This window comes from Chenopodium quinoa, unplaced genomic scaffold (genome assembly GCF_001683475.1).
Source record: "Chenopodium quinoa cultivar QQ74 unplaced genomic scaffold, ASM168347v1, whole genome shotgun sequence".
Classification (NCBI taxonomy): Eukaryota; Viridiplantae; Streptophyta; class Magnoliopsida; order Caryophyllales; family Amaranthaceae; genus Chenopodium; species Chenopodium quinoa.
Genome location: NW_018744593.1, coordinates 4,099,003 through 4,124,496, shown reverse-complemented (window position 1 = coordinate 4,124,496; position 25,494 = coordinate 4,099,003). Strand labels below are relative to the sequence as shown.

Genomic DNA, 25,494 nt, shown 5'->3' with positions numbered 1-25,494 from the left:
TTTCTCCTGGAAACTGGTTAATCAAAACTGAATTCACCATATCCACATCGTCATTCATCGGAGTTAAAATTGCCATATCTATAAAGATATCTGATGTACTTGTTGCTTTCTCAACTTCTGGAAATGTTGCTTTTATAATCTCCAAAATGGGATCCTTTTCCATATCCCAATGTCGAATCATTCCATCAGGCAGTTGTACATAACCACACTCATTTGTTTGTTATTCACCGTTGCCAAGAGATAACAAAAACGAACAGAATGCAAGATCTTCACGAGCTCGCTGATTTTCTGTTAATTTAAATCTTTTCAGAGATGGCCAGATATATGAAGCGATAATGCTTGATTCAACAGCTTGTCTTAAGGTCTTTTGAGGTACAATTGGTAGAACCTGTCTAAAATCTCCGCCAAAAATGATAAGCTTACCACCAAAAAGTGTTGTATTTTCACAGATATCTTGTAACAGCAAATCAAGGGCCTGTAAATTCGCCTTGTTGGTCATAGAAGCCTCATCCCAGATAATCAAAGTTGTCTCTTTTATTAAATGTGCTAAACTACTTTGTTTTGGCACATCACATGTAAAACAACTCTTATGATCAACTGGTATTTTAAATCTTGAATAAGCTGTTCTGCCTGAAGGGAGATTTGATGCTGCTATTCCAGATAATGCAGTTGGCAACACAATTTTATTCATTATTCGAATTTCTACATATAAACAATTGTATAAAAATATCTTGCCCGTGCCACCTGGTCCATCAATAAAAAAAATCACCTCCTTTTCCCTCATTGACGTGTTTCATTATGTAATCAAATTCTTTCAATTGAGCTGGATTCAAACGTTCTTTTGAATTTATGAATTCTTCAAGAATAGCTGTATTTAAAGCATCTGCTATATCTCTCGTTTTTCTAAACTCATCACTGACATTATAACTTAGATGATCTAGCCCAAAAGTTTTTAGTGATTTACCAATTGATTCAAGATGTTGTTCTAACAAACTGACAGTCAGCTGTTTTATTTTTTCGGTACAATCCTTGAATTGATACCTAAAATCTTCTGACAACGATGTGTAATATTTTTCCCATAAAGCAGATGGATCGCTCGGTTGAAAAAATATCAGAACTGTTGCAAATAGTCGTCTAAAAGCACCTGGTAACTGTACCTCTGCAGCTTCAGCCAGGCAAATAGATGCAGCATCATCGTCTTCTAAAAGACCAAGTCGTTTAGCAGTTTCTTGAAATGTAGCACAGACATAATTATCAACCGTACATAAGTCTGAAAAAGATGTTGAATTTCGTATATTAAGCAGTAAAAGTCATAGAAAATAACGTTCACCTTCAGCAGGTAAGACAAACGATATCCTCCCAACAACAGTTAGTGTATTTTTCCTGCCTTTCCATTCCTTTGTACTTGCATCCCATCTGTAGTGCTCTGGAAATTCACCATATAAAAGGTTAATGCCACCATTAATTGTAAAATTCATTGCAAAGTATTCTGTCAATGGTGTACGTGAACGCTTAGGATCTCTCACTACCCGTTTGAGATTTTCATGTGGTCTTACAGCAATGGATTGCATATACGGAAGATGTATAGGCAACGGCATAACAGGAGGATAGATTTCATACAAATCAAACCCAAATATTCGCCATACTCCTTCACATGGGGATACCCACCTAACAATTTAAAATCACTCAGTTCCAATGAAATATTAGAAATGATACGAAACAAAATCTAATAATGCAAACTAAATAATCAATACCAACCTGCCAGATTCAAATTGTTCAATTTCATCAACTTTATTATCATTTGTGGCAGATATCTTGAATGATATTCGATCGTGCCCTTTGTAAACGTATTTGTACAAATATTTTACTGCTTTGATAGTTGAGCATACCTCAACATTAATATGACAGTCAAACATGAGTAGTAAATATGGATTGTAAGGTACTACCCATTGGTTATCTAGCTCGGCTCATCTGATTTTCACCTTTTCACCTATTTGTCTTCTCCTATATATAGGATATCCATCTTTGTTGTTTGCTGTTTCAAAATTGTAGTCTTTTGGATATCCATTTTTACAGACTAACTTTCTCCCATCCATTTTCATGCAAGGACATTTTGGATTCAGCTTGCCGCAAGGCCCGTGCATCATATGAGTTAAGACAACTTTACGAAGATGAGGATTATCAAACAACGAGATTTCAGCACAAACAAATTTATCATACTCTTTTGGGCCTCTTATTTTGAAGTCACGTTTCAGTATTATTAAAAAATGTGCATGTGGTAATGCCCTCTTTTGGAACTCAACAACATAGATCATTACTGCCACTTCACCAAAGAGTTTTTCTTTCTTAATCTTTTTTATAACGCCAATAATTTAGCACGGAATATCCGAGCCACTATATCTGGCCTATCTTGTGCTTTCTCTCCAGGTTGTAGTTAACACTGTATTTTCGGCCAATTTGCATTGCATGTCATGGTAATAAACAAATCCGGCTTGCCATACCTCTGAACTAATTCCATTGCATTTAGATATCGACGTTTAAGATCTCTAGGACACCCAAGGAACGATGGAGGCAAAACAACAAGATGTCCAATCTTCGAAGCATCTGTCTCTCCACCTAACACACTATCAAGAATACCTTGATAAAGATCAGCTCTAATTATATCTTGATTGTTTCGTAGATAATCGAGCCTTAAATTCTCTATCTTGACATACATGTCAACAACAAACTGCTGAAAACATCTTCCACCTCTTAGGAGCATATTTTTGGGCCTAATTTGTAATTTGTAGGCATAGTATTCTCTTGGAGAAATATATTTATCAGCTCTTGTTATGTGTTTAACAACACCTACATTTTGCAGAAGAAAAAAGAAACTACTAAAAATGTATATCACAAATAAATGTTTTAAAATAAAATATAATATACGTATATAACAAACACTTACGTGATTCTTCTTCATCCAAAAAATTTTGCACGGTATGAACTACGCAAGAAGTTATAGGATCTGGAACTTGATTTGTATGCTTTTTCCCAGCACAAACCTGTTTCTTAAGATTTTGAGTCCATCCACATTCACCATGGGGGAATAACAGTGGATATTGTAGTAGATCATAGCACCCATAATAGTGACAAATACAATGAGTTTGAGCAGAATTTCCATACACAAGAATATGTGGAGTGCTTATTTGACTTGAAGACGCACCATCTGACCACACTACAACAACTTCATCTGAGACAGGTGCATTGTAAACCCGTTGATCCAAAACAGTACTTTGAGATAAGACTATCTGCGTGTTTTCATCAATCTCTATTTCCCTCAACGATCTGAATAATCTTACATAAGGATTGATCTCAGTAATCTTCATTAATATACGAATAATATCTTCCCGTACTTCAGGAAAACAATTTACTCGATTCTGGACTTTGTGCTGGCCATCATAGAAATAAAGCTGCACATATTCTGTACAGGTTTTTTTTAGCAGCTGAAGTTTGTGCAAAAAACTACTTACGTTTACTTTTACGCTGCTCATATATTTGTGAAGAACTCCCCACATTATCTAATAATTCATAACAATTTATATTAACAACAACATACTGAAACAATGAATGTGTTATACATAATATCAGACATGAAATGCACAAAGATAATTAATAATAAGAGGTGTTTCGGGGTTTTCTGATGTCCTGCGGGAGAGTTACAATTCCGAGACTGGAACCGGACGCCAGTACCTGCAAAACAAACGGATGCTCCGGATGATTGGAGATCCGCCTCAGACGGTCAAGTTAGTACTTGATTAAGGAGTAATTAATGCGGAAATTAAAGGAGGATTAAGGGAGGTATTTATAACCTTGGGAAACGTGCCAACCCTAGGTTTAGGTTAACCTTGGGCTGATTGGGCTTCCCTCGAAAGTTGGGCCTGGGTGGCCGGTTTCTCCATTAGGCATGGATTATGCCATGTGTCATGACATAATAGGTCCAGGGTGGACGAATAAGCGTGTGCCACGTGGCAAGCCCTGACAGTTCCAACTGGGGGACACTTGGCAGGACCTGATTAGCCCACGTGGCGCATTCCGATTGGTGGGAGCAAAATCCCCTAATCATTTGCCCCTCACAGGTGGCACGTGACTGGTCACGTGTTACCTGTGACAGGTGTCGCCCTGTAACAGGCGACGGCCTGCTACAGGTGTCACTCGGCGAAAGGCCGAGAGATTCTCCCGCGAAAATTTTGAATTCTGGAGGTGACCCTTCGCCTTCTCACTTCGCCTATATAAGGGAGTGTTGACTTCGGTCATTTTCACACTTGAGAACTTTGTGAGAGAACATTCGGACCCCTGAACTTGCTCTGACATTTTGGACCCTTTCTGCCTACCGCCTGCTCTGACAAGCCGACTGCAAAGGATTTTCAGAACTCCATCAACGTCACTCGTTCAGGTAACCGTCGGTTCTCTTACTTTTAATTTTCTCTTTATTTTATTCTTTTTTGAAATGACACCACGGAAGCACACGACACGACCTAGATTAGTGATCAGCCGGTCACCGGGGACGGCTAAATCTAGGACTAGGAGTGCCGCCTGCCCTTTTCCGGACCCATCTTTGCCCTTTATACAAAGTCCGACTGTCTTTGTGTCTATGCAGAACATGATGGCCAGAACAAAAAGAACTGCTAAGATTTCGAACTCAGACGGCTCCTCCCACAGGGTGCCGATTAGTGAAACATCTGACGAGGCGCCAGATGTGGTAGTGAACCAAAGCGGCTTGAAAGCCGGCAGTTCTGAGGGAGGAGTCAAAGTGACCCCTTCCAATTTTACAGTTGACAAGTCTACATTCTCTCCTGCTCCTTTTAAAGGAGAGGAGGCGGGCCCCTCTGGGAGAGGGGAGGAGTCGTCTTCTTCGGACTCGTCAGAGGACGAATCCGAATCTAGCTCTTCTGGTCATGCTTCTCTGGACACAGAAGAGAAAAACAGTCGCCTACAAGAGGCGAGGCTTTCTCACGCAGTTGAGAAGGGGGACAATTGGGCGGAGCCATCCGCCTCTTACCGAGAGCAAAATACCCCCTACTACTGCACTGTCCCACGGGGCCGGATAACGGCCATGCAAGAGAAAGTGGGGAGCTTTATTGCGAACCACACAATGGGCCCCGGCTTTTTAGTGTTCGTGCCGGATCCAGAAGACACAGTCGTCTGGCCGGCTGGTACTAGTTATGATGGCGCCTGCTTTGGCTGCTACGAGGCGGCCATCAAGGCTGGGCTGCGCTTCCCGCTACATCCGGCTGTTCAGCGGATCTTGGATGGGTATGAGTTGGGGTTATGGCAGTTAGCCCCGAACTCCTAGGTCAACGTACTCGGCTATGTGGTCGGGTGCGAACTGCACGGGGTGGAGCCAAACTTCGAGGCTTTCGCCCACATTAACTACCTCAGCCGGACCCCTAAGGCAGGCGGTACCGGCTGGTATCAATTGACGAGCCACAGGGGCTACCTCATGACAAGAGGTAAAGCAAACAAATGGAAGGACTGGCGGAGCACCTTCCTTATCATTGAGAGTTCAGACACAGAGCTGAACAAACGCTTCAACAGGTGGAACAGGAATCCGCCCTTTCTTGCAGGCGGCCGCATCATGCCGCCTGTTCCCCCCAAGGCTAAGAAAGAGATCCTAGATAAAGGACTCTTCAAAGTAGAGTCGAGGGTGAACTCTACTTCAGGGGTACGAGAGCAAGTACCCCTGCACTGCGTCCCGAGCTTCAAATGGCTCTACGACGAGTACTTTTTGGCCGCCTGTGGCCTCAGCAGTCGGTGCTCAAGAGGTAGCCGGCCTGTCGAATACTCTGTTTTTCATGCGTCATTGTTATGACTTTTATTTAACTTTACTATTTGTTTTTGCAGCGGACGCCATGAGCAAAATTACCGCCTCCAAGATTGCGGCGGCCATGTTGCGGGCCTCCATCATGCAACAGTCTTCAACCGACTCCCCCAACAAGGGGGCACCCTTGGTGAGCTTCGAAACTTTCACTCTCTTTTTGGAGTTGGGTTTATGCATATACTGACCGAGTGTTTGTTTTTGTGTTGTTTTTTTTTTTTTTAGACGGGCGCTCCAAGAGCTTCTTCTTCCCAACATCCGGACTCCAAGACCCGGAGGACGACTGTTGCGAGCTCTCCTGGTTCTGCCAGGAAACATGCGGCAGCTGAGAAACAGCCAGCCACTCCTTCTAAAACTCCAATTGGGCCGTCTAGAAGTATGAAGCTGTCTTTGTGAATTTAGACTTGTTCCTTTCTTTACTAGGTCTAACTCGTTTGTTTATGGTTGATGCAGCCGGCCCTCAGGAGCCTGACTTGGTCGAGGTGGCCAAGTCTATGATCAAGGTCGTTCCTCCAGCTGAAAGGGAGGCGGTCAGGGGTGTCGGCACCCTTGACCTAGACGGGATTGCAGGGGTCCTTGCTGAGGTATACTTAGCATATTTTTGGTTATTTGAATTCCAGGACGCCTGTTTTTGTTTGGAAATTGACGCCTGTTCCCTTTTTACTTAGGCCCTGCTCCGAGTGAACGGCCTCCGCAAGCCGTTTGACAGGAAGAACAAAGAGGTAAAGGCTGCAAAAGCTATGGCCGCCTCTGACTGTGATAAGGCAATGTTTCAAATTGCCCAAAATGAAGTTCTGACAATTGACATTCTTTATTATCAGGCGCAGGCTACTTCTCCCATCCGGGCTCAGTTAGAGGCGGCCCAGAAGAAAAATAGCGAGCTGGAGGCGACCATCAACAATCTCAAGGCCGAGCTGAGACCTCTTCGCCAAAAAATGTCCTCATACGACACCTTGGAGAAATCCTTGGCGCACGTAAAGGAACGCTTGGTGACCCAGGAGAAGAGTCTTACTCAGGAGCTCTCGGAAAAGGCCGAGCAAGAAAAGAAAGAGCTGGTCCGGGAGATGATGGAAGACTCTGCTCAAATCCAGCGCATGACCTGGGGCCGCCTCTTCCCCAATGCCGACTATTCCTCCTGGGAAAAAACGTACCGCCAGTGTTCTGATAGATATAATCAAGAGATCCTGGCGGCTGCTGAGGACGAGGCGTTGGAGGAGGAGGAGCCGGTAGTGGCGCTTGTGCCGCTTGGGGGTAATGCATCGAAGAAGGATGCAGCTGAAGCCGAGTCCAGCAAAAAAAGTGCTGACGAGGCGGCAGCTGCTAATATTGAAGATATGCCCCCTTCTTAAGCGTTATGTCTTCTTTTCACGGCCTGCGTGCCGTTTGTTTCTATTTACCCGGCCAGGGGGCCGGGGTTCTGAATATTTGGCTGGTCCTTAATGATCGGCTTCTTTTTATGCCAAAATATTTCATTTTTGTTTTGCTTCAAATTTGTTTAAGTATCGAATATTCTGATATCCAATTGCACACTATACCGACTGTTTTGCATGGCCGATAGTTGCGGACAGGTACGAGATATTTAGTCACGCCATCTATGCCCCTGGACGACTGGTTGTCTGTTTCCAGGCTAAGCGATCAGTTGGCCACTTTAAAGAATGGATTTCCTTCAACCAAGTAGGAAGGTGGTTTCCTACCTGCCTTATTTGTTTCTTTGTTTTTTAAGCTAGAGACTCTAGTCGGTCCAGGCCGACTGTTCCCCGCCACTTTTAATCTAGTGTGAACAGGCGCTGTATGAACACTTTTTTAGCTTCATACTAAATTTTTTTTTTGAGTGACTAAGTTAACATAATTGTTACCTAGTCGCCAAGTGACTGAGTAGTAGAGGTATCAAGCGGTGGGTACCGGTTGTTCCCCTTTATTCGCCAATGTTTGTTGGCTATTAACTCATAAGATACCAACTATTCTTATCCCAAGTAGTTCAGTCGGTTGGTTGACACGGGTGGTTACTGCGAACACTTGTTTGACCTGATTAGTCAGTTAAGTGAGAGGTATCCTTGCCTGGGAAACGGCTACGTGGTTGTCTTGGTTAGACAGTCGTATAGGTGCCGTGTAATGATTTTATAGAACAATGTTCCACCCAAAAGGGAGCTGCTCTCTGCGACGAATTTCATCCGGATGGATGCCGTCGGACGCCTGCTATAATGTTGGGACAGGTCGAATTGAATTTATATTTGGATCGGTTGTCTTGGCGCCTGGTCTGATCATTTTAGCCATGAGCCTTTGATAGTTCTTGGTGAACTGTGTTCTGGGAGAGTAACCGGTTGTGTGGAACAAGCGGCATGCCCCTCTTAAGTAAAAATTAAAAATGGAGAGTAGCCGACTGTTTGTTAGTAGGCATGCCCCTCTTAGGTAAAAATTAAACATGGAGAGTAGCCGACTGTTTGTCAGTAGGCATGCCCCTCTTAGGTAAAAATGAAAATTAAACATGGAGAGTAGCCGACTGTTTGTCAGTTGGCATGCCCCTCTTAGTACAGAATTGAATGAAACATCAAACTTTTATTAAGTAGCCCTCGACTATTTACATCATTCAAAAGAAATATTTCTTAAGATTATCTACATTCCAGGTTCGAGGCAACGGTTGGCCGTCTGGTGTTTCCAGACGGTAGGTACCGTCCCTGACCTCTTCATAGATTCGGTAGGGTCCCTCCCAGTTGGGAGTTAGTTTGCCAGACTTATTAGCCCTACCAACTGCTTCCATTTTTCTAAGTACAAAGTCCCCCACTTTGAGTGGACGCCTGTGTACTTTTTTGTTGTATGATCTAGTCATTCTCAGGCGGTAAATTTCATGGCGCAAGACAGCATTGCCGCTCCTTTCTGGGAGTGAGTCTAATGCCAGGCGCATGGCTTCCTAGTTTGCCTCTTCGTCATATAGCATTACTCGAAGAGTCGGCTCGTAGTGTTCTATTGGAAGAACAGCTTTCGCACCATAAGTTAGGAGGAATGGAGTTTCTCCAGTCGCCCCTTTTTCAGTCGTCCTAACGGCCCAGAGGACATGTGGCAATTCATCCGCCCATAGGCCGCCTGCTCGTTCAATTTTTTTCTTGAGACCGTCTGAGATGATTTTATTAAAAGCTTCTACCTGGCCGTTTGCTTGTGGACGGCCGACTGATGCAAAGTGGTGTGCAATTCCTTGGTCACCTTGAGAACAGGCGTCTCAAATTGGGGACCATTATCAAAGACCATAGACATGGGAAACCCGAACCGAGTGATGACATTTTTCCAGATGAATGAAATTACATCCTTCGTCTTGATTCCCTTTACAGCCTCCGCCTCCACCCATTTAGTGAAGTAGTCGACTGCAACAAGTATGTACCTCCTTCCGCCTGTAGCAGGCGTATAGGGACCCAGAATATCCATGCCTCACTTAGCAAACGGTAGTGGGCTATGAATGGTAGTGAGGTCAGTAGCCGGACGGTGAATTAGTTTTCCAAACCTTTGGCACTTGTCACATTTTTTCACCATCTCCATTGCATCTGCTTCTAAAGTAGGCCAAAAGTAGCCCTGCCGCCTTGCCCATTGAGCAAGCGTCCTACCGCCTATATGGGAAGCACAGTAACCAGAGTGAAGATCGTCTAGTATCTCTCGCCCCTTTTCTGGAGTAACACAGTTTAAGTAGGGTTGAAGGTACCCTCTTTTGTGAAGTTCTCCCTTTATCATTTCAAAACTGGCTGCCAGTTTTTTCAGCGCTGCCGCCTGGTGATGATCATCCGGCAGGGTACCGTCTGTCAGATATGCCCTGATTGGATCCATCCAGGTTGAGCTTCTGTCTAGGATTCCAATAGGGTCTTCCTCGATGCTTCTCTTCTCCATTACTTCCCAAAAAACAGTTCGAGGAGTATCACAAGAGGCGGACGATGCTAATTTTGAAAGTGCATCCGCCTGGTTGTTCTCTGATCTCGGCACTTGAGTCAGATGAAAATCTTCAAGGGAACCGACTGCCTGTCGTACCGCCTGTAAATACTTGATCATGGCCGGATGGGTTGCTTCGTATTCGCCATTATACTGACTCACTATCAATTGTGAATCGGAAAAGGCGTTTATCTTTCGTGCCCCTGCCGCCTTGCACATGCGGATTCCGGCTAGTAAAGCTTCATATTCTGCCTCATTGTTTGAGGCCTGAAAACGGAAGCGTAGAGCATATTCGTACCTGTCGCCTTCTGGCGACTGACATATGACGCCTGCTCCACAACCATTTGACGTAGAGCTTCCATCCACATATACCTTTCAGAATTGGTCTGGATCTCGAGAATCAGGGGGACGAGTCATCTCAACAATAAAGTCAGCAAAGGCTTGCCCCTTCACTGCCTTTCTAGGCTCGAAAGTAACTTCGAGGCTCTGTATTTCTATGGCCCATTTGATCATCTGACCTGACGACTCCATGGTGGTTAGTGGCCGCTTGATAGGTTGATCTGTATACACGACGACTGCATGTGCCAAAAAGTAGGGCTTCAATTTTTTAACAGCCATGAAGAGTGCATGACCAAATTTCTCCACTAAGGGATACCTCAACTCGGCATTTTTCAATACATGACTGACAAAGTAGACCGGGAGCTGACAGCCGTCTCTTTCAGCAAGAAGAACAGCGCTTAACGCATGATCAGAGACGGCCAGGTACATGTAGAGTACTTCTTTGGGCAAAGGGCTGACCAGCCTTGGCAAGGAATGCAAGTGATCTTTCAATTTCTGGAAGGCCGCCTCAGCATCCGGCCCCCATTCAAACCTTGCCTTCTTCTTAATGGCCTGGAAGAAGTATAAGCATTTGTCGCCTGATCGACTTAGAAATCTTCCCAAGGCCGCCAGACAACCTGTTAACTTCTGAACCTCTCGGACGGTACGAGGCGACTGCATGTCGATAACCGCCTGCACCTTCTCAGGGTTCGCCTCTATTCCTCTCTGATTGATAAGGAATCCGAGAAATTTCCCAGACTCAACTCCAAATACACATTTCTTGGGATTGAGCATGACATGGTGCCGCCTGAGTGTGGCGAAAGTTTCTCGGAGTTTCGACAGATGATCTGTCTGAAGCTTAGACTTGACAATCATATCATCAATGTATGCCTCGACATTTCTCCCGATTTGATCAAAGAACACAGTGTTTATCATTTGCTGGAAGGTGGCCGGGGCATTCTTAAGACCGAACGACATAACCGTGTAACAGTATAACCCTTGATCAGTGATGAAGGCCGTCTTCTCCTGATCTTTCTTCCATAAAGGAATTTGATGGAAACCAGAGTAGGCGTCCATAAAGCTCATTAAAGCATGGCCGACTGTTGAGTCGACGAGGTTATCAATTTTAGGCAGAGGGTAACTGTCTTTGGGGGCACGCCTTGTTTAAGTCTGTGTAATCTACACACATTCGCCAGGTGCCATTCGGCTTTTTAACAAGCACCACATTTGCAACCCAGTCTGGGAAGTAACATTGCCGAATGAACCCTGCATCAAGTAGTTTTTTTACTTCGGCGGCTGCCGCCTGACTTCTTTCTTCGCCATGGTTCCGCTTTTTCTGCCTTACCGGCTTCTTTTTCGGATCCACAGCCAGTTTATGTACCGCCAGGTCAGGACTAATGCCTGGCATTTCGTTGACTTCGAATGCAAAGATGTCCTTGTATTCTTTCAATAGTTTGTGCAAATCGTCACCCAGGACTTTCAGAGCAGTCGTCCCAACTTTGGCTGTTCGGTCAGGACGTGAATCGTCTAAGATCAGGTCTGTATGCTCACCAGCCGGCTGAGGGCGGAATTCGTCTGAGCGCTCCTCTGCCAATGATTGCTATTTTCTGTCTTTTCTTGCGGCCCCTGTCTGGGCTGCCTTTCTCTTCTTGCCGCCTGCTTCTTGAACAGGCGTACTCTCCTTGACATTGTCAAGGTCTGTTTTTCCACCACTTGACCCAGCGGTCATAACAGTGGGCTTGATATCCGAGAGATAGCACTCTCGGGCCATCCTCTGATCTCCCCTTAGGGACCCGACTGTTCCATTATCCCTCTCAAACTTGAGCAACATAAGAGATGGGATTATAACAGCCTTGGAATTATTCAGGGTTGGTCGTCCCAGAATCATGTTGTAGGCCGAGAGTTCTTCTACTACCAGGAACCGGACTACCATATGTCGTCCTTCCCCTTTTTCACCCAGGCGGATGGGTAAATCCACTCGTCCCACTGGGTGGACGACTCCTCCTCCAAACCCTACTAAAGGGTGGGATGCCGGATGTATGCAATCAGTCTAATATTTTAATTTTGACAGACATTTGCTACTGATAAGATCTGAGGAGCTTCCAGTATCTATAAGGATTCGGCCAACTCTTTGGTTGGCCACTTTACACTCAATAACGATAGGGTCGTCATGCGGCCCCCTTACCCCTCCTAGATCTTCTTCAGTGATGACAATCTCAGGAAATGAATATTTGCAGGGCCGTTCTTGGTGAACGGAATTTACATCTAGCCGCCTGATATTGTCTTTGTTGCCCCTAATAGTGGGACCGCCTCCTGTGAAGCCGCCTGCAATGGTGTAGACGACTGCATCATCTGTATCAGAGTTGTCGGCCTGTTGACTCTTTTTGGCCGACTGCTTTTTCGAGGAAGTGTTCCCCGTGGATTTCTTGACATAAGAGTCAAGATCGCCTTGCTCAGCCAGGCGGTCCAGATACCGCATGAGACTGATGCATTCGTTGGTGTGATGACCAACATCTTCATGATAATCACAAAATTTTTCTTGGTTCCGGTTGCTTGCAGAACCCTTCATGGGGAGCGGCTTCTCAATTGAAATCCGTCCCTTGATTTCCTTTAGGATAGCTTGGCTATCCTTGTTAAACGCATACTTTGGGGAGTATGGTTTGAATTCTTTTTTCTTCTTCTGGGCCGGCTGTTTAGAGGAATCAGCCGCCCAGACCTCTTTTCTTTTCTTCTCATCTTTGTTCGACAACTGTTTCTGTCGCCCTTCTTTTTTGTCGAACCTTTTCCCGTCCGACTGTTTTGTACTACAAAGATCAGTCGCCTGTATATAGGCTTCTGCTTCAATCAAGGCCTCTTGAAGAGTCGCCACCCTCTTTCGGACCAAATCAAATTTGAATGTCGATCCGTCTTTGAGGCCTCTGAAAAAGTCAGTATAGGCTACCTCATCCGGTAACCCTTGAATCTGTATTCTCATCAGGTTAAACCGCCTGATTTAAGAACGAAGCCCCTCCTTCTCGCCCTGCTGAATCGTTCCTAAATCAAGGGTCGTCTTCTTCGCAGGTATGTTCATGGCAAAGTTGGAGGTGAATAAGTAAGCAAGCGTCCTGAAGTTATTCACACAACCAGTCGGCAGGTTGCCGAACCATTGTTGTGCGATTCCTTTGAGAGTCGCTGGGAAACACTTGCACCAAGTGGGATCATCCAACCTTTGAAGGTACATCAGGTTGGTGAATGCCATCAAATAGTCTTCTGGGTTAGTAGTGCCGTCATAGGCGCCTACTAATACATTTTTCACTTTGGCCGGCTGAGCGGCTTCAGCAATTTCCTTGGAGAAGGCCGACGGCTGTTCCCCAAGTCTAAGCAACCGTAGCTGCCAGTCCATAGGTTGGACATTCTTTGCTGCATGCCCACCAAACAGAGGTGGCTGCAAAAAATATTGTTGTTGCGGTACAAATGGTAAGTTTGGTACCGCCTGGTCACTATGAAAGCCGGACTGACGGGAGGTACCGCCTGACTGACTCTCATGATGCGACTGTGTATGCCTCATCGAGGTATTGCGCAGACTGTCTTGGAAGTTTGAAGTAGAGGCCGACTCTGACAATCGGTCATTCTTCTTCTGTTCTAGCAATAACCGAGCATCTGTGTATGTTTTCTTCGACCCGTCCGCCTGAATATGACGAACAGGTTTCCTCTTTCCTAGAGTAGGAAAGCGGTACTTTGTGAAATCAAGGGCAGGCGGCTCCCACTTCCTAGAGTTAGGATGAGGGGTCGCCTCTCGCCCTTGAAGTGGCTTCCTCTTCCCTGAAGTGGAAGGTTTCTTAGCCGACTGCTCCTTGGCCAGAGCAGGCTTCTTGTTAAGCAACTCTTGAATCTCTCCCTTGAAGCCCCTCATGAAGGTCATGAGTTCGTTTCTTGTAATGGGAGCAGACCCATCAACCGACTGCTGCTGAATAGGCGGTGCGCCGGCTGGATCACTGGGTCCCGTCTGAAGCTGTGTGAGCTTCAACTTCAAATTCATTCTCAGTATCGTGGTCCGACTTAACTTGAGGATCGTCTAGGGGACGCCTCTCTTCAGGAGTCGGTACAGACGTGGATGCCATCTCAGAAGTACTCTCACCACAGACGGCGCCAAAATGTTTCGGGGTTTTCTGATGTCCTGCGGGAGAGTTACAATTCCGAGACTGGAACCGGACGCCTGTACCTGCAAAACAAACGGATGCTCCGGATGATTGGAGATCCGCCTCCGACGGTCAAGTTAGTACTTGATTAAGGAGTAATTAATGCGGAAATTAAAGTGGTTGGGTCTCTCTAGGTGAGAGTGTTTAATGTGCGTAATCCCCCTTAATGAGGATTAAGGGAGGTATTTATAACCTTGGGAAACGTGCCAACCCTAGGTTTAGGTTAACCTTGGGCTGATTGGGCTTCCCTCGGAAGTTGGGCCTGGGTGGCCGGTTTCTCCATTAGGCATGGAGTATGCCACGTGTCATGACATAATAGGTCCAGGGTGGACGAATAAGCGTGTGCCACGTGGCAAGCCCTGACAGTTCCAATTGGGGGACACTTGGCAGGACCTGATTGGCCCACGTGGCGCATTCCGATTGGTGGGAGAAAAATCCCCTAATCAAGAGGTACATAAAAATGCACAAAGATACTGAATGATAAAATATTGTAAAAAAACAATTTTTTGGAAAAGTATTAAATTACCGCCATTGGAAATATCACTATCTTCTTCTTCACAAATTTCCTTCTTCTAATCTGTTTATACTCTTAACATAATTGTTCCCATTCAAAACCACATCTTACAAAAGATTTAGCCATTTAATATTTGTAATTTTTTTTTTAAAAAACCATTTATATTACGCCACTCATTTTATTAAGATTTTGAAACCATTATACAGATGAAAGTAGACTTTGAAATTTGTACAAATTGGGCGTCAATAAGTCACGAAACATGTAAATAATTGTATTGCAATATATTAGACATCATTACCTGTAGTACCACGCTTCCTACGCTTTTTGGAATTGTATCTATAATAAAAAAAAAATTACATATACATAACATATAATCTATCACATAAAGCAGATAAACATAGAGAATTACGGTGCTTTACATTCTCAGACACCTCCAAAAGATTAACAGATGACGACCCATCTACCTGCCGAGACTCTTCGTCATGTTCTTCGGCGTAATTGACACCTTTCGGATGCTCTTCCATAATAAATAGAACGTTTTCCTCAACATGCGTGATTAACACACCAGCTTGCGTTTGGCTTTTTCCGGCCACATGTTCTGCCGAAAGTCGAATAGTATTATGCTGTACCTCTTCCACTTGGTTACGAACATCAGAAGGATTTTGAATGTTCTCACTACCTAATTCGCTTATACTCTCGGCTAACCAAGGCTCTTTCGGCATTGAAGAAGGCCCCTATAACGGAAGTTGACCCAGGTTGACAACAGCCCTAGTCTTTCTTTTCTTGGACCTTTTCTGTCTGTCGATTTGAACAGCGGTTGGTCTTGCCTAATGGATCTGCCAACACTCTTCGTCTCGCTGTTCAGCGTCCTTGAAAGATATCGGCCGCTCTTCCATATCTAACGCAACGGTATCCTCAACGTGTGTGATTGGAACATCAACATGCAGTTGAACTTTTTCGGCAGCAAGATTTACCAAATGCCAAAAATTACTCTGCTGAATCTCCCCCCGTAGGTTCCGAATGGCTGAAGGAACTGGAATTTTCTCCCAGCCCACTTCGCTTGTAATTTCGTCTCGTCGAAGTCCTATCGTCAATAAGGAATTCTCCCTTAAGGAAGGTTGACCCAAGTCGACAACAACCCTAGTCTTTTTATGCCTGGCCTGTTTCTGTCTTTTGATTTGTTCAGCTGGTTGACTTGCCGAATGACCATGACAAAACTCTTTATCACACTCCTCAGCGTCTTTAGAAGATTTCGGCCACTCTTCCATAACCAACACAACGTTATCCTCAGCGTGCATGGTAGAAGCATCAATAAGCGTTTGAATTCCTTCGGCAACAGCCTCTGCCGAATAATGAGAAGTCTTTTGCTGAAACTCTTCCCCTTGGTCCCGAATAGCAGAAGGAACTGGAACTTTCTCCCTATTTAATGCATGTATTTGTTCGATTCGACGAGGTCCTTTTGGCAATGAAGAAGATTCTCCTAACGGTAGTTGACCTAGGTTGACAACAGCCCTAGTCCTCCTTTTTCCTGGCCTTTTTTTGTGGTTGGATTTGTTCATCGATTGGACCTTCCGAATGAACATGCCATAATTCTTTCGGCTCATACGCACTTTCGGTTGGACGAGACCTTTTTGGCGACGACGAGGACTCAACTAAGGGGAATTAACCCGGGTTGACAACAACCCTGCTCTTCCTTTTCCTATGTCTCTGGATTTGTTCTACGACAACTGTAGTCGAATGTCGAAGAGGAAGAAGAGAAGAAGAAAAAGTCTTTTGTTGATTCTGGATACGAACAGTAGAAGGAACTGTATTTATCTCCGTCGCCACTTGACCTGGTTCTTCGTCTCGGCATTGCCTTTTCGGCGACGAAGGTGTCTCCCCTAAGGGAAATTGACCCGGGTTGACAACAGCTCTGGAATTTCTTTTCCTGACCATTTGTACGTCGTTTCGTCCAAAGAAGATTGACCAGATTAAGAATTTTTGTGATTTATCCGTAATAATGCTTCATCACCATTGCGCCCAAAAAAAATAGAGTGGAGAAGTATGTATCAGCATGATCCAAGCAAAAATCAAAAACAATTATAGACCTAAAGAAAAGCTACTTAAATTACGCATAGCAAGCAAATCATAAGAGAAAGGCTTCAAAAGAGATACAGTTGTTTAAGTTCTCACAGGTTGAGCAGACAAAAGTATTTTACTGGAAATAATTTGAAATGAGTCTAATTATTTTTAAATGAACACGTAATTTACCTACGAAATTACAATATATTAAATTTAATTAGAAACACCCTACAACAAAGTGTTGTAATATTATCTTAAAATAATTCTGGAAAAGAGGAGACTAAACCAAAACACTATAACAAAGAAAAGCAAAATATCTATTCATAACAAACTACAAAACTGTCAAAACAAAAGTATTTAATTAATATCATACTTATCATTCAACAATCATTTAAAATTTTGGGATAAAACACCTAATTAGATATTCAATTCCATAGTTTTTTTACAAAACTTGTACCGTAAGTAACTTCATCCTTAAATCTAACTAACATTTTTAAAATCTACAAAGACCATTACACAAACACAATTGCAGAACATCGATGTCAAAAATAACATTCATTATAACTACATACTACTTATCCAAAACAATTATCTACAGCTACATTCTACGTTTCCGAAACAATTCACTATCACCTATAAACTGGCTTCTTGTTATATTTCATCAACACCAATTCAAGTTTCTCCCTCTCTTTCTTCTTATTTTCTCTTAATCTTCTAAATTGTGAACAACCTTCGATTGTGACCCGGTCCAACCAATTTAATAATCTAACAAAGTTCTCCACCATAATAGGTGCTTCATCAATTGCATCCTTGACACCATTTTCTGCATTCTTCAACACCAAATCAACCTCAGCCTTTTTCTGTAAAATATCTTTCTCCATTGCCAAAACACCTAATTTAAGCACCTCCAAGATACGTTTATGCACTCGACAAAAGCTTTTATATTCCGCAATTGCTATCTCAAGTTCATCTGCTTTCTCCATCTCTATATATTATAAACAACTAAATACACAAAGGTTCCTACAATGTACAACAAAATAAAAGTTAAATCATTATTAAAACGGAAACTCATCCACATACTAAAATAGTAAAAGGTTTTTGTTGGAAATTCGGAAATACCCAAAAAAAACCTGTTTAAATATATGTACAGATTTATACAAATGTACATTTCACATTAAAGCACAACTTTTCCCTTTAAAACATTTAGCATAACCCACCAAATCTTCTTTTAAACATAATTAAAACCAAATCATATTAAAACAACAACAACCTCGTTTTAAACCTTTTGAAGTACACACTCAATTTTAAAAATCAATAAACCAATCAGTAACACAACTTTAATTATAAATTAATCTATTATATTCTAATACCTTCCCCAAAATTTACTATCACCTTTCCCTCTTTATGAATATGTAATTTTTAGAAACATTCACCTAAAAAGACCAATAATTCGTGCACCTCTAATTTTAACAGAACTGGCCAGCCTACAATACAAGCACAATCTGTAATGTTATTACCTAATCAAAAACCAAAGAAATCTGAATATCTAAAACCCAATACATAGTAATGGTACCTCAATCTTATTTATCCTTTCATCTGCTACCAGAACATCAATCTACCCAATACCTTGATACAATTAATACCTATATTCAAGTCAGTAGTACACACGTACTCAGAACACCAACAACAATATTATATATATACCAAAATATCCATACAATAATAACAGAATCTCAATCAAATTAATAGGTTCATCAATAAACAAAGGAATATGAACATCTAAAACCCAAAGCATTATGTCACCCATATTATATAGAGTTGTACCACAATCTTACTTTATATTAATCACTCAAAGAACATTTGACCAACTTATTATCTGATCTGACAAAGACAAAACCTTCAACAGGCAATTACCTGATTTGACAACCCAAAAATAGAAAATCACTACCACCTCCAACAAAACATCAACGTCCAACTGCATGCAACAAAGAACATGATTATCATAACCAATTTTAAACAGTACAACATAAACAAAACAAGGTTTTTTTTTTTCAAAACCCTCTTCACGAAGTTCACAAATACCCAATCAGTAACGCCTCCACCAAATGGACTTTGTACAACTGCAAGCAACAGAGAACATCATTATCAGAACCGATTTACACCAGAACAAAATGATTGAAACCTCCAATTCCACAAAATCAAATTAATTTAAAACCAAATTCCACACAGAAACAAAGACAAAGTGGAATACATAAATGAAATTAAAAAACAAACCAAACAAAGAGAAAACTCATAAAAAAAATCACAACATTCAACCCAAAATTCAACAAAACCCAACAAAATAAACAAATCTAACTCCAATGGCGAACAAACAAACATAATGGAAACGCAAAGATCATAATTATCAGAACCAACTACATGCAACAAAGAACATCATTATCAGAACCAACTTACAGCAGACCAAAATCATTAAATCCTCCAATTTCACAAAATCAGATTAAATTGAAACCCGAAAGTCAACAAAAGATAACAAAGAAAATCACAACACTCAACCCGAAATTCAACAAATCCCAACAAAATAAACAAATCTAACTCAAATGGCGAACAAACAAACATAATGGAAACGCAAGGATCAGAAATAGAAAGAAGAGGGAAAATTCGTTCAACAGCATGCAACAAAGAACATCATAATTGGAACCGATTTACAACAGAACGGAATCATTGAAACCTCCAATTCCAAAAAAACAGATTAAATTGAAACTAAAATGAAATTCTAAAAGAAACCGAACAAAGAGGAAACTCAAAACCTGAAATTCTGCAAAACCCACCATACTAAACAAATCTAACTGTAATGGCAAACAGAGGGGAAAAACGGAAACACAAAAATGTAATAGAGAGAGAGAGAGAGAATGGAAAGAACCTAAGAAAATGTAGATCAAAAATGGAATGGAAATCTACTTAAATTAAGTGACTAAGAAAGAAAAAAAAGGGTTTAAGTTCGGCAAAGCGCCGAAGAACAAAGGAAAAGGTAGAACCGGAAATAACTCAAAACACCGAGGGTATAGCCGTCACTACACTGTTCTACTATTCATATTGAGAGGAGCGGTGAACTTCTCTCTTTTAAAGAGTTGTAGATTTACAAAACTACTATGTACTTATTTAATTTCCTGTAAGTATAATGGTTCCCTACTCTCATGGCTAGTTTTTGTTAGTTGTTGCGGAATTAGTCATAGGAAGAGCTGGACTTATACAATAAACTCTCCAAAACAATTACAGTTATTGTCAAAAAAAAAAAAAAAAAAAATACAATTACAGTTCAACCAACTTCAACTCATTATAAAATTTAAATAATATATTTTTTTTATGGCAAGATGAAGGACCCTTACATTTTGAAGAATCTCTTATTGACATATATACTATAGTACGTAGTAATTATTATTACGTATTATACACACATTTAATTAGTAGTATAATCTAAACTCAAATTTTATGATTAAAAAAAAATCATATTACATACATATACTTGCATGGTCGGACTTGAGAGAATGTTTCACCGGTTTCGCACCCGCAAAATAATTTATTAGTGGAGATAAATTAATTTTACTCCAAAGCATATACAAGTAGTAATTAATTAATAAAACTAGAAATAATTTTTAAGTTGTTACATGTTTTTGAAATATAATGGCTACCCAACTATTGTAGTTGGGTAAGTTGTTACTTGTTAAGTTGTTATAGACCACTTCTCTCATATTAGTTTAATTAAGAATTAAGATGGTAGGACAAGTGGCAATGATCATTGACTATAATTAAGAAATAAGGTCAACTTTTTTTTTTTTTTTTTTTTGAATAAAGAAATAAGGTCAACTAATCACTTGTACATTTTCAATGGCAATTTGAGGAGCAAGATTAATACTCCTTAATGTATATATAAGCTTTGACAATCCTTTGTACTTTGCTCAATCCTCTCATTCTTCTCTTCTATGATACGAAGTACATTTTAATTTTTATTAGTCTATAATAATCTTATTATCATGAATAATTTTTGTTGATGAATAATAAATTATTACTCTGATCCGTATTATTGTTGTTATTTTTATAAATTACGAAGTATATAGAGAAAACATTTCTTTATTATATATTTACTCTAGCTATATATATTCTTCTTCTATTTTAAGTGGTGGTTGGGTTGCACTTCAATTGATATTCGTAGCAGGGCCGGGTAGGGAGTTAAATTGCTTCATAGGGATATGGTTGAATTGGTTGAGCATAAAAAGTTGAACTCTCCATAAACAAGTGTAACTTATAACTACATATAAAGCAACTTTATTACTTCATATATTTTAGCTTTCAACTTTTCTGTGGGAATTATATATACTTGTCATCATATGTATTGTTTGTTCTCTTATTTGGGTAGAATTTTATCTAAGTTATCCTGGGCTTGGTTGAGCAGGAATTGGTGGTGTAGATGAAGGTTGCAAATTAATGCGATAGATTGAAAAGATGTTAAAGCCCTCCCAAAACGATGATTTTGAGTTCTTTGGCCCTCTCTACCTCGACAACGTAAATTGGTAATTACTTCATTTATTTAACACTCTTTGGCATGTGCAATGTATGGGTTGTAAATAATAAAATAATGTGTTTTTCCTTTTTTGTTATATGCTACTCTTTTCGTCCCTTATTTATATGCCTATTTCTCTTTATTATGTGAGTAATAAATAATAGAAATAGGCATATAAATAAGGGACGGAGTGAGTATTCTTATTCAACAAAAAATAGTTAAAAAATTAAGGGAGAGGAGATGTGAACATTGATTATATTACTGAAAAATATTCAATAATAGAATATTTGATCATTAATTTAAAACTACGATCTGTTTTAAAAGAAATCAATAATTTAAAACTACGATCTGTTATAAAAGAAATCAATAATTTTATCTGCAAACTTGAAGAATAATCGATCTTAGTGAAATTTAAAACTGCGATATGTTATATATCTTTTAATCTATATACAATACTCCGTTTTAATTATTGTTAAAATGATATTCCTTTGGATATCGGTCTCATTTTACTGGTTTAATCTGACCAAATAATTGCGGCATACAAAAAATTAGGATAAGTAAAATGAGACAAATGGATTATGAAATACTTAGTAAGGAGTAACAAATTTTATTGATTCAAATAAACGATAGTAGTATATATAGAGAGGTAATAATTATTTATGTGGCTGTTCAATCTATACAGTATCTCCATCATTAAATATAAAAAAACAACACTAATTCATACACAGTACTAAAATTCTAAGATAAATCAAATGAAATATAAACACTTGTATATCTTCCATAAAGAAAATTTATTGTAGGGGAATACCAGAACATAGAGGATCGGTTGCAGCTAGTTTGGTTCAAGGAGTGTACGTTGCGGAATTTGATCGCCAACAAAAGAGAGAAGGTTACAATGTTTTAGCACCAATATGGTGGGAAATTTTTCATTTCAAATCCATCCAGACCCTTGTAGATAAAACTGATTCCTCCATTTTTGGGGCCATTTTTGAGTACAAGCATGCAATCCCAAATCGCTTAAATGACTCAACCCAAGATATACCCCCAAGATATGTGATTGCTTCACGGGGAACAATCATCAAGCCGAAATCCAGGTTACAAGATTGTTATTTGGATGCGAAGATCATCCTACACGAGTTGAAATGTAGCTCTCGGTCCGAAATTGCGTTACACGTAGTAGAGGACTTACTAAGCTAAGAGACCCTAAAGATGTTTGGTTAACCGGGCATTCCTTAGGCGCGGCTGTGACATTACAAGCGGGAAAAGACATGGCTAAAAGAGGATGTTACGTCGAAACTTATCTATTTAATCCTCCATACGCCTCCGCTCCAATTGAGATGCTTCATAGTCGAAAATTGAAGAATGGTGCACGTATTACACATAGTGTAGTAACAGCCGGTCTTTCTTATGCACTAAAGAAAACAAAAAATACTAATAATACACATGAAGAATGTGAGCCGTTTACTACTACACTTCGGTCTTGGATCCCGTACTTGTTTGTGAACCCACACGACCCGATTTGTTGCGAATATATTGGCTACTTTGAGCATCGAGAGAAGATGGAACGATGGGGCGCGGGTGGAATTGAAAGGATTACAACAAAAAATTCAGTTGTGAATTTGTTGAAGAATGCATTAGGGAAAGATGGTGACGCTTTACATCTAATTCCATCTGCTTTTGTTACTATGAATATGAAGAATATGAAAAAAGGTCTAACATTAGCTCATGGCCTTTGTCAATGGTGGGAACAACATTCATGTTGGCAGTCTAAGCTTTACCAATATAATTAGTGTAACATTTTCACTAAGGGTCCACGATTATAGGCGCACACATGTAGTATACCTCTAATATTTTTTCCGAGCTTAGTTTACATGTTTTGACTTTTACATTGTTTATGTACTACGATTTGATTGTCTTGAACTTGTATACATGTTTTCATCAAATTTATGTACTCCTCTAATTCTTTCGTCAAAATTTGTCAAATTATTTATCAAACATGATATTTTCTCAAATACTACAAATCATACGAGGATCTCGATTATTTTCCATTGAAACAAAGTAATCATTTTCCAATCAAGAACAGAGAAGAACGATTGATCGATTTCGTTTAATTTGTTCACTTTGTACAATGATATGCACCGACTATGAATCAATTGAATCATTTGGCAATTTAGCAATATCAAAATTTGCTTCAAGTATATTGTTGAGTCTTTGAGAAGTACTTGAAAAAGTATGTTTTTGACAATTAATAATTACACGAGTACTTGAACAAATGTAGATTTTAATAGTTACTTGAATGATAAAGCTAAGATGATAGCACGCAAAGCATTCATACAATTTTTTTTTTATTAATTTATTTATTTATTTTTATTTTTATTTTTATTTTTTTTTTGGTTCAAGAAAATCAAAACAGGGTATTGGATAACTCAAGAAAATTATCAAGATTACTCAATAAACTTTAATTATACATTTACACTTTGACATTAACCCGACTATTTACAGAAATGGTAGTTAATCGAACAATTTAGACAAAATTACATAGATTACTCAACGAAGTTTGTAAGAAATTGAACTCTACGAAATCAAGAAGAGATGATGAAATATAGGATTGCATTGTTTGTTTCCATTACTATATAAGAATCTCCGATTCACATTTGAATCCACAAATTAATAATTGTGAATCCAGAAAAACATACATCTATTTACCAGCTAAATCAATCTATTTAATGAAACAACCTACATTTATCCATAAATCTAATAAATGATGGTATTAAAAACACTCCTAAATGTCCAAATATACTAATTCAACTGTTGTATTATTCAATCATCATACTAAATCAACATGTCACACTAACTAACTCAACTACAACACTAACTGACTCAGCTGCCATACTAACTAACTCAAGCACTCAACAGCAATACTTAACTGTAAATGTTGATCAGACTTCTACCCAGAAAAACAGAACCCCTGAAGAAAAAAGATCTTTTTCATGCTCTTCCAACTCTTCCTCAACGTCGTCTTCTCAACCGCCTTCACCTTCTCCATCGTCGCCGATTTCTTGACCTTCTTCACCATTGTTGTTGTTGTTGTTGATCGAGTTGAGTCGACAACGTCTCTGCTCCTCCATCCACATTACTTTGCAGAACATCGAACAGTACAATTTAGGTTCCTTGATTTTAAACTTACAATATAAACATACCTCATCTTTAATACTCTTTTCATTATCAAATTCCACAGATTCTGGCCTTGGAATTATTAATGGTTTAATGATATACCAATATTCAATGGTACCATTTTTATTGACGCGAATTCGAATAGGTTGTATCCCATGAACGTCAAAAACTTGTTCCCCTAATTCCTCAATATCTTTATGTTTGTAACAATAACAACCGTCTGTTGTTTCCTGCACTGCTCGAATTACTTTATCGCCTATGCTTTTATGAAGATCCGCGTCATCTTCCGTCAGCGAATAGCCGCCACAATCAGTGCAGAAATAAGCTTTAGCTTCTTTGCCTAATGACTTTGATGTGTCGAATTTCGCATTAATGAAGGGATGTAACGACGCTAGATTATTCATTCTAACTTCCATGTTTAGTTTTTCACTTTTTGGAGTATTTTTGTCTTGATTTTCTAAGGAAAAATGATGGAGGGTTTAATTTGTGGTGATGTATATGAAGCGGTGAATTGTGTTCTTGGAGTTAAAGTAATATATAGGACATTTCTAACAAATGTGTAAGCTAATTACCCTGAAATAACTCTGTAGATGTTCGAAACTTGTATAATGATATCAATATCAATTTATATTTTTTTATTTATTTAAATGATATGAGTATTATATTTAATTAATAACTTTTTAAAAATATTTCATAATTTATAGTACGACTAATAAACATTGAGCCTAATAAAAAAAATTTAATTCAATACCACTAATATGCAATCGTGCAAATGTTTGAGGTATACTTATATATATCTTTTCTAATACTTGTATGTATTATATATTGACCACGTATAAATCTTTCCTAATACGGAGTACAAAAAAACTGGAGTCATGAAGGGTGCGTGGAATTTTGAGGGTGGTGGCTAATCATTTTAGCAATCACT

At 40.1% G+C, this 25,494-nt stretch overlaps 1 protein-coding gene and 1 pseudogene across 1 annotated transcript; one reads left to right on the top strand and one right to left on the bottom strand.

The window, feature by feature from the left end:
• Positions 1-220: 220 nt before the first annotated feature.
• LOC110699838 lies at positions 221-15,495 on the bottom strand. Its single transcript, XM_021877350.1, has 9 exons — positions 15,193-15,495; positions 3,510-3,594; positions 2,945-3,460; positions 2,502-2,847; positions 1,983-2,232; positions 1,759-1,889; positions 1,331-1,668; positions 770-1,270; positions 221-702 (listed from the first exon to the last, which is right to left on the bottom strand). The coding sequence occupies exons 1-9, from the start codon at positions 15,493-15,495 to the stop codon at positions 221-223; spliced, it is 2,952 nt and encodes a 983-aa protein (XP_021733042.1).
• A 5,463-nt stretch (positions 15,496-20,958) lies between these two features.
• LOC110699881 lies at positions 20,959-23,399 on the top strand (annotated as a pseudogene).
• Positions 23,400-25,494: the final 2,095 nt, after the last annotated feature.

Coding starts and splice junctions, on each gene's coding strand:
- LOC110699838 (XM_021877350.1), bottom strand. CDS start 15,495: ATGCCGAAAGAGCCTTGGTTAGCCGAGAGTATAAGCGAATTAGGTAGT. Junction 1,669..1,758: donor GAACAATTTGAATCTGGCAG/GTTGGTATTGAT, acceptor TTAAATTGTTAG/GTGGGTATCCCCATGTGAAG. Junction 703..769: donor CGTCAATGAGGGAAAAGGAG/GTGATTTTTTTT, acceptor GTTTATATGTAG/AAATTCGAATAATGAATAAA.